Source organism: Mandrillus leucophaeus, unplaced genomic scaffold, assembly GCF_000951045.1.
Source record: "Mandrillus leucophaeus isolate KB7577 unplaced genomic scaffold, Mleu.le_1.0 Scaffold210, whole genome shotgun sequence".
Classification (NCBI taxonomy): domain Eukaryota; kingdom Metazoa; phylum Chordata; class Mammalia; order Primates; family Cercopithecidae; genus Mandrillus; species Mandrillus leucophaeus.
In genome coordinates this window covers 1,011,678-1,021,485 of record NW_012102144.1, presented here as the reverse complement: position 1 = coordinate 1,021,485, position 9,808 = coordinate 1,011,678, and the positions used below count along the sequence as shown (strand labels likewise).

Sequence of the window (9,808 nt, the reverse complement as noted above, 5' to 3'; positions counted from 1 at the left end):
TTTTTTTTTAAAGGCAGAGTCTCACTCTGTCACCCAGGCTGGAGTGCAGTGACATGATCTTGGCTCATTGCAGCCTCCACCTCCCAGGTTCAAGTGATTCTCCTGACTGAACCTCCTGAGTAGCTGGGATTAAAGGCATACACCACCATGCCTAACTAATTTTTGTATTTTTAGTAGAGATGGCATTTCACCATGTTGGCGAGGCTGGTCTCAAACTTCTGGCCTCATGTAATCCACCCACCTCAGCCTCTCAAAGCGCTGGGATTGCAGGTGTGAGCCACTGTACCCGGCCTATTTTTCTCTTTATTATTGAGTTGTAAGAGTGATTTGTATATATTCTGTATACTAGTCCCTTATCAGATGATTGGCAAATATTTTCTCCCATTCTATAGCTGTATTTTCACTTACTCAGTGATGTCCTTTGAAGCATAAAGTTTTTAATTTTGATGAAGTCTACTTTATTTTTTGTTGTTTATGCTTTTAGCATCATATCTAAGAAACCATTGCCTTTCAGGGTCATAAAAATTTACACCTGTGTTTTCTTCTAAGCATTTTATTGTTTTTCTGCCCCTAGCTCTTTAATCCCTTTTGAGTTAATTTTTCTGTTTTTCTTTGAGATGGAGTTTTACTCTGTCACCCAGGCTGGAGTGCAGTGGTGCGATCTCGGCTCACTGCAAGCTCCACCTCCTGGGTTCACGCCATTCTCCTGCGTCAGCCTCCCAAGTAGCTGGGACTACAGGCACCTGCCACCACACCCAGCTATTTTTTTTGTATTTTTAATAGAGACAGGGTTTCACCATGTTAGCCAGGATGGTCTCGATCTCCTGACCTCGTGATCCACCTGCCTCAGCCTCCCAAAATGCTGGGATTACCAGGCGTGAGTCGTCACACCCAGCCTTGAGTTAATTTTTATGTATGATGTGAGGTAGGGGTTTGAATTCATTATTTTACATGAGGCTCTCCTGTTGTCCCAGCTCCGTTTGTTGAGAAGACTATTCTTTTCCCCATGGAATGGTCTTGGCCCCCTTTTCAACAATTAATTGACCATATATGTATGAGTTTCAATCTGGATACCTGTTCATCTATATGCCCAGCCTTATGCCAGTGCCATGCTGGCCTGATTACTGTAGCTTTATAGTAAATTTTGAAATCTGTGCTTTGAAATGTTAAAAACTCTATATTGGGGGAAAATGCAAATGCTTGTGAGGGCCTGGCAGGTGTTGTAAATGAAGGTGACTTATTTAAGGCAATAGGGAAGGGTGAAGAATATGACAAACTGGAGAACTTGCCACTCATTAGAAAGCAGCAGCCTCTCTTCTTAGCTCTAGTTTATTATTGCCATGTAGGAATGTGCACTGAGCATTGCAAATGTTGTGTTTTCAAAAGAGAAACCAGGATTCCAAGTGTTAATATGATATTTTCTATTTAAAAAAATAATGTGTCCAGACTAATGAAGCAGATATGTATGTCCAATGTGCCTGTGAGCTGTCAGTTTTTGATCCTGCCTTATGTTCTCCAGGGTGGAACATTCCTTCTCTTATTAAATGTGGTCAAATTAATTACCGGCTAGGCCAGAAATCATGTTTAATTATGCTTTAGGTAAATCCATATATAGGAACTGATATACATACAGAATAAACATATACATATGGATTTTTATTTAATTATTTGTGAGTGGGATCTGCTTTCTTACCCTTCTAGTTCAGGGTCCCCATAGCTTTCTTCCTTTAAAGTGTGTCCTTCTGGATGGGTCTCACATACTGACCATTTGGCTTCCCCGTCTCCAGATCATCTTTGCAGATGAATGCACAGAAGCCGAGGGGCGACACTGGCACATGAAACACTTTTGCTGCTTCGAGTGTGAGACAGTGCTGGGCGGCCAGCGCTACATCATGAAGGAGGGAAGACCCTACTGTTGCCACTGCTTCGAGTCCTTGTATGCAGAATATTGTGACACCTGTGCCCAACATATAGGTGAGGCAATACTTGGCAGTTGGCTTTGTCCTTCTGTGATGAGGTCACCTTTGTTTTGGGTGTAGTTAAAATATCTTTGATTGCAAGTGATAGAAACCCAACTCATGGTAACTTAACTGAAAAAGGGAATTTCTTGATTTACAACACTAGAAAGGCCAAAGAGTATACTGGCTTCAGGTAGGAGTGGATCAAGGGTTCAGACAAAACCGATTTTTTTCTCTGTATCTCAGCTTAATTTGCCTTCTGTTAACATCATTTGAGACAAGCTATCTTCACCTAATGGTCGAGATGACTCACTAGTGATACTAGACTTAGTATTTGCATTCTCAAAAGGAGAAGAAGTATGTCTCTGCCAGCTTGCAGGTCAGTTCTTCCAAATAAGAATCTTATCAGCCTTGCTTTGGTCAAGGGCCCACCTCCAAGTTGGGACTATGTGCCATACAGTCCTACAACTGAGGGTCAGGGCAGTGGGGGAAGCTCAGAAGGAAAATCTAAACAGATGTCTTCCATAGCCTCCTTGGGACAAGATGGGGATTTGCAGAGGGAGGAACCAAAGTGGTCCTCTTGGTAGGGAGGGATAGTCAAGGAAATCCAGTGGCTTCTGGCAAGTATGTCTTAAATAAATAAATAAATAAAAGCTATTCCAGCCAAATGCAAAGCAAATGAACCTCAAATAGTCCATAAACTATTAACTCCCCCAACAAGTGGCAGATCTGAGATGGTGAAAATCATTTTCCCTCTGCAAATAACCAATTTGTTCAACCCTTCAAGGCTATTCCAGATCGTACTGCATTGTGGCTTATTCATTCAAGTTGCCTTTTCTGGCACCTTGGGAAGGAGCCAACATTGGGGAGAAATAAAACATTGGCAGTGGCTGAATGTCTGTGAGATCACAGCCAGATCGTCCAGTGGCTTGTGCAATCCCAAGAAGTCTGTTTAGAAGCTGCCAGTTTCTTACCTAGAGTGAGGAGATATAGAGATAATCCATTTTGGAGCCCATTTCGCCCCACTTAAAAGGTTTTATTAGGACCACAAAAAGTGGCTTTGTCTTCCTGGCTCATAAGAAGTGATGTATTCAAATAGAAAATTAGCTAGTATTTGGAGAGTTCTGTGTACTGATAAAAACCCTGGCTTTGTGGACAAGACATCTACCGTATGCTCAACAGTGCTTTGTCATTGGGCATTCTTGTCCCATATACTCAGGCCCAGGCGTAAGCTCTGCTGTGAAGACCTTTGTCAGCAGCATTTCCTTCTGGGGGCTTGGGTGATGGCAAATTCCCCATCCCCTAACCCCTAAAATCCTCACCCCTCTCACAGCCTGTTGCCTGGACTCAGTACCCAGGAGCTTTCATGTCTCACAAGATCAAAGTGGTCAAACAGATAAACCTTCTTTTTGCTAAGAGTTAGGAAATGCAAAGATCAATTGTGACAAGTGGCAAGACGTGTGAAGAAGGGGACAGGTGGGACAGTATCATGGAAAATGGTGCAATGTCTTGACCCAGTATTGCCCAACCGAGAATTCAAGTCTGCAAGTGCACACTTGCTCAGGTGTGAGGGGCCATGTGTGCAGAATACCAGTCCATGACAACAGTACCCCTTCCCATCCATATTTCTGTTTTTTTCTGTTTCTGTCCTTGGAGGCTAAGAGCCTCTCCAGAAACTGCCGCTTAGAATTTTTGCTCAGTACTTGGCAGAGAGAAAAATCTCTCTGTTGCTGCAGCATGTACACCTCCGATGGCCCCTCGGTTTTCTTCTCTTGCTGTCTCCCTTTGGCTGCCCAGCACATTTACTGGAGTTCCCTCCTCCTTTCCTATTAAATCCATAAAAAGGTGTCAGTGTTTTGTCAGAAAAGGGGACCATGGTGGCCTGCAGTATTACTGCTGCTATAGTTAAAATGCTGTCCCTAATGTTTGTTTTAAATCCACTTTTCTATCAAACATAATTTTCCTGTGACCGCGAAAGAGCACACTCACTACAGCACGCATACCTCAGTCACTGGGTGCTTTACCTCTGACCATACCGTACAAATATTCCGTATTTATACAGCCACTCAGAGCAGGCCCTGTGTCAGGCAGCCGTTGCTAGGGCAACGGTACTTTTGCCTGTGCACAGCAGAGTAAACAGTCCTATAAACAGACCGAGGCTGTGGCAGCAGTAGACACACACACCCTCCAAGAAGTGCTTAAAGGGCTTAGAGAAGGAATAAAAAAGGAACGCTTAGATGCTGAACAGCAGAGCCCTTTTCCAGATGCTTAGAGTTCAGGAGCAGTTCAGAGGACCATCTGACATCGATGTTTATCGGGGACCACGTTCTGCTGCCTGCCAGGCCACTTTATGATATACTTCCCCTCCACTCTCCCAACCCAAGCCCATCCTTCCATGAGGGCCCCAGCCCCAGGAACTAGGCCCTTGCTGCTGACCATGTCTCCTTGCCAAAGCGTGGAGAAGCAGCTGGTGGCAGACGGGCCAGAGGGACTGGACTTCCTGTGTATCTCTAACAGGGAGTGGGGATCGCCGCAGCTGCTCTGGATGCTGTGCTGATTAGAGCTCACCAGAGGACCCAGGGATGCCATCATGAGCTCTCTGCACTCTAGGCATTTGAGAAAGGGAGTGAGAAGGAGGAGACAAAGGAGGGTGGGAGAGGGGAGGAGAGACAGAGCAGCCTCATCGTTCTTTCTTGGACTGCATCTGGGCAGTGACCCTCAGCAAAGAGAGAGACAGGCTTTCAGTCCTAATGCAAATAAAAGAAGATTGGTCAGTAGGCCCAGTTCTCAGCACTCCGTGCGTATTCACTCAGTTACCAACTACTAGGATTATCCCCATTGTACTGAAGGGGAGACAAAAACAGAGAGATGAAGCCATTTGCCTAGGGTCGCACAGCTGGAATGCAGTAGACTCAAGATTTGAACCCCAGCAGATGGCCTTCAGTGTCTTTACAACCAGCTGCAATGGGATGGAGCTGGGATTTGAACCTGTGTTTGTCAGGGTCCTGGAGCCTTATGCTTAACTACTACAGAGTCCTATGTCCTTGTGATGTCTGCCTCGGCTTTCTCCCAAGGGCCTGGGGAGCAAGTGTCCACAGAGCTTGGGGTTGTCTGTTTCTAGCCCCGCCCCAGCTGGTTCTTTCTCACGCTACCAGGGAGCACTGGCGCTGTAAGAGATGGAGTTGATCTGTCTCAAAAAAAGAGAGAGATGGAGTTGATTCACTTGATTCACACAGTTCCCTCTCTCCCACTTGGGGTGACCCTTGTGGCTGCTCCTATCCCTGTAAAAAAAAAAAAAAATCCCCTCTTAGTCTCTAAGGCCAGGTTCCAAAATGAAAAGAGAACCCTGTAGTTTGGGAAAGAGCTAATAAGAGAAGAATTGCCCTCATGCCTCTCTCCCTGGGCTCCATAGACACAAAAGTGAGGGGATAGACAGCAGAGGAGAAAGACAGGCTGCTTGGGCCGGTGGCCTTTTGTTCTTGCAATTCTCTTCTTCCTAATTTCGTGTTCGCCACCTCTTTAGACAAGTCTCCAGAAGTTCTTCCTTGAAAGTCCAGGCTCAGGAACTCTCAGCCACTGAAGACGAAGGTCACGTTAGTCCTTGTTTCTGGGAAGCTGTGTATCATTATGTATCAGGAGACTGCAAGGGTCCTGGTCCACCCTACAGTCATAGCTTGAGGCTGTGTTCCCAGCAGGCTGTCCCCACAGGAAGGGGCCCCAGCAGTGATCAGCTTCCATTCTGCCAGTTTAACAACTGCTATAAAAAATGCCTGCTGTGTGACTGCCTTAGCAAAAGTCCTGCCTTAGAAAAAGCAATGATAGGTGTTGGCTTAGTGCAGGTCCCTTGCCCACCCCTGAATCAGTCCCTGGGTGCCAGGAGAGCAGATTTTTTTTTGCTGGCCTATGTTGGGCCCCAGGTCAGCTTTTGCCCCACCCAAAGCTCACGGCCTGAAGATGGCAGGAAATGGTGTCCCACAGGGAGATGAAGTCCTATAGCCAGAAGAGGGCAGAGATGATGAGAAGGCAGAACGCCCAGGGCTGTGGGAGGCTCCCTTAGTAAGCAGTGTGACCAGGCTGTATAAACCTGACACAGTCCTGTCACAGGGAGGAACTGTACCTCTTCCTTTCCTGATGAAATTAAGCAAAGGGTACGCATGCTCCCACAGGGGCAATAGCTTTGGCAATACCATGTCTAGGTTTTTCTTCACCAAAAGCAGATTTTTCCTTAACAAGAGTTGAAATCCACATTTTTATTTCCCACTAAGTCCGTTGAGACTGCTTTAACAGAAGAGCACAGACTGGGTGGCGCCTGAGTAACAGAAATGTATTGCTGACAGTCCTGAAAGCTGGGAAGTTCAAACTCAAGGCATCAGCAAATGCAGTGTCTGCTGAGGTCCTGTTTTCTGTTTCCTGGATGATGCCTTCTGGCAGAGTCCTCATATGGGGGAAGGGGCAAACGAGCTCCCTTAGGCTTCTTTTATAAGGGTACTAATCTCATTCATGAGGTCTCCACTCTCATGACCTAGTGACCTCCCAAAAAGCCCCATCTCCTAAAGCCATCACTTTAGGATTTAGGATTTCAACTTAGGAGTATTGGAGAAAACATTCACCATAGCATCCACTGAGTTGCTGCTGTGACTTACCCATCGGAATAGCATATGCTAGTAATGGGATTCACTCAATCTATCTATACACAAAGAGCCCTGTCATACACCAGCCATGTTCCAGGTCCTGGAGATGCTGTTGAAACTTAATGAGTCTGTCCTCATAGAGCTTCACTTTTAGCAGGGGAGAGAAATAATAAACAGATGCATATATAGACTGTTGCAATGTAAAGCGGTATTAATGCTATCAAGAAAACTCCAGCAGGTAAGTATGGAGAGCAATGGAAAATCACTATTAGTGTGGACAGGAAGACTTCTCAGAGGAGTTGGCTTTTGAGCAGATGCCTACCTAGAGTGAAGGAGATAGTATCAATATCATGGTTGAGAATAAAACTTCCTGGATACAGATCTTGTCTCTGGTTCCTAGTTATGTTACCCTACGCAAGTTACTTAGCCTCATCTGCCTCTATTTTCTCATGTGAAAACTGCAAATAATATTAGAAAGCTAGCTCAAGGAGTTGAGTGATTAAATGAGTTTACATATATAAAGCTGTTAAAGCAGGGCATGATCATATGTTAGTATTACTATCGCTATTTGTCAGGGAGAAATGTGTCCCAGGCAGAAGGATCCATAGACAAGTCATTTTAACCTCGAATCTTTGTGCTTGGAGCAAATGAGTCAAGGTGCATACTGGTACAACAAGGAGTTCTCGTAATAGGACATGAATACCATTTACATAGGAGTCTGATTGTTGATTTATTAATTTATTCTGCCGCACCTGGAATCCTGAGACAAACCAAGGTGCAGTGTGTTTCATGTCCCAGTGCAGGGCTCTGAGCAGCTCATCAGCCTCTCCAATGTCTCTCATTATTTTAGGTATCGACCAAGGTCAAATGACCTATGACGGTCAACATTGGCATGCCACCGAGACCTGTTTCTGCTGTGCTCACTGCAAGAAATCCCTCCTGGGGCGGCCATTCCTTCCGAAGCAGGGCCAGATATTCTGCTCACGGGCCTGCAGTGCTGGGGAAGACCCCAATGGTTCTGACTCCTCCGATTCCGCCTTCCAGAATGCCAGGGCCAAGGAGTCCCGGCGCAGTGCCAAAATTGGCAAGAACAAGGGCAAGACGGAGGAGCCCATGCTGAACCAGCACAGCCAGCTGCAAGTGAGTTCCAACCGGCTGTCAGCCGATGTAGATCCCCTGTCACTGCAAATGGACATGCTCAGCCTGTCCAGCCAGACGCCCAGTCTCAACCGGGACCCCATCTGGAGGAGCCGGGAAGAGCCCTACCATTATGGGAACAAGATGGAGCAGAACCAGTCCCAGAGCCCTCTGCAGCTCCTCAGCCAGTGCAACATCAGAACTTCCTACAGTCCAGGAGGGCAAGGGGCTGGGGCCCAGCCCGAAATGTGGGGCAAGCACTTCAGCAACCCCAAAAGGAGCTCATCACTGGCCATGACAGGACATGCTGGCAGCTTCATCAAAGAATGCCGAGAAGACTATTACCCAGGGAGGCTGAGATCTCAGGAGAGCTACAGTGATATGTCTAGTCAGAGTTTCAGTGAGACCCGAGGCAGCATCCAAGTCCCCAAATATGAGGAGGAAGAGGAGGAGGAAGGGGGCATGTCCACTCAGCAGTGTCGGACCCGTCATCCAATCAGTTCCCTGAAATACACAGAGGACATGACGCCCACAGAGCAGACCCCTCGTGGCTCCATGGAATCCCTGGCTCTGTCTAATGCAACAGGTATGTTCTGTTCACCTCGAAAACAGATAGCAAGGGTTAATCTCTGGGTGACTGGATGCTGGTCCTCAGAATTTTTTTTTTTTTGAAATGGAATCTCACTCTGTTGCCCAGGCTGGAGTGCAGTGGTGCAATCTTGGCTCACTGTAAGCTCCGCCTCCTGCGTTCATGCCGTTCTCCTTCCTCAGCCTCCCAAGTAGCTGGGACTATAGGCTCCCGCCACCATGCCTGGCTAATTTTTTGCATTTTTAGTAGACTTGGGGTTTCACCATGTTAGCCAGGATGGTCTCGATCTCCTGACCTCATGATCCACCCGCCTCGGCCTCCCAAAGTGCTGGGATAACAGGCATGAGCCACCATGCCCGGCCTGGTCCTCAGGATTTTAATGTTGTTTCTGCCATGTGCCCTCTTCCAATCGGCTGCTGAGGAAGGTAAACCCAAGTTTGGAATGGCTTCTGTCTTTGATGGGCTTCCCTGTAAACAAAACCTGAGACGGGTCCAGATGCCTGTGAGGTATTGAGGGAGTGCTCCCAGCAGAAGGAGGGTGAGAGGAGGAGGACAGGGCACGGGGAGGAGCCAAGTGAGAAACGGTGTCTCCACTGGGGTCTGGCTTCTGCCTGATCCCACAGGGGACTCTGATAGATGAGTTGCACTATAGAGCCAATTGCTTCTTGTGACAAAGGGGCTGATGTTTTGTACCATCATGTCAGTTGGTCATCAGCTTTGGGCTGCTGAGGAGTAACAAGGGGATGAGACTGTTGATGTGGGCTTGGGGCAAGGCAGCTCCTGTTGGCCAAAGGCAGCATTAAAGAAAGAGAATGCTAGGGTTTGAATGTTTTCCCCAAAATTCCTAAGTTAAGATCCTAAATCCCAAGGTGATGGCATTAGGAGATGGGGCCTTTTGGGAGACAACTATGTCGTGAAAGTGGAGACCTCATACATGGGATTAATGCCCTTATAAAAGAGGCCCAAGGGAACTTGTTTGCCCCTCATACCGTGTGAAGGTGGAGAAGGTGTAGCTGTGAGCTGATGGTAGTACGCAGAGCACCTGGAGCCCAGTTGCCCCAGCCTGGTGCTGCTTGGGGCACCAAAGCATCTATGACAGCTTCTGAGACTGTTCTGAACCTATTGCATATATATTACATATATGCAATACATATATTACATATATGCAATATATAATTAATATATATAATAAAATATACACAAGTATATTTTTTATATATATATAAAAATTAGCTGGACTTGGTGGCACATGATCATAGTCCCAGCTACTTAGGAGACTAAAGCAGGAGGATCACTTGAGCCCAGGAGGTTGAGGCTGCACTAAGCAATGATCCCACCTCTGCACTCCAGCCTGGGCAGCAGAGTGACAACCTGACTCTAAAAAAAATTTTTTTAATATTATTTATTTAATATTTTAAATTCTAGGGTGCATGTGCACAAGGTGCAGGTTTGTTACATATGTATACATGTGCCATGTTGGTGTGCTGCACCCA

At 46.5% G+C, this 9,808-nt stretch overlaps 1 protein-coding gene across 2 annotated transcripts in view; it reads left to right on the top strand.

Annotated features, from left to right (window-relative positions):
* Window positions 1-9,808, top strand: part of PRICKLE2 (prickle homolog 2 (Drosophila)) — a 144,974-nt gene that overhangs the window by 71,251 nt on the left and 63,915 nt on the right. For both annotated transcript variants that reach the window (XM_011980346.1, XM_011980347.1), the window contains exons 6-7: window positions 1,788-1,974; window positions 7,440-8,312. In XM_011980346.1, coding sequence (XP_011835736.1) covers window positions 1,788-1,974; window positions 7,440-8,312 — 1,060 coding nt within the window. The remainder of the gene's footprint in view (window positions 1-1,787; window positions 1,975-7,439; window positions 8,313-9,808) is intronic.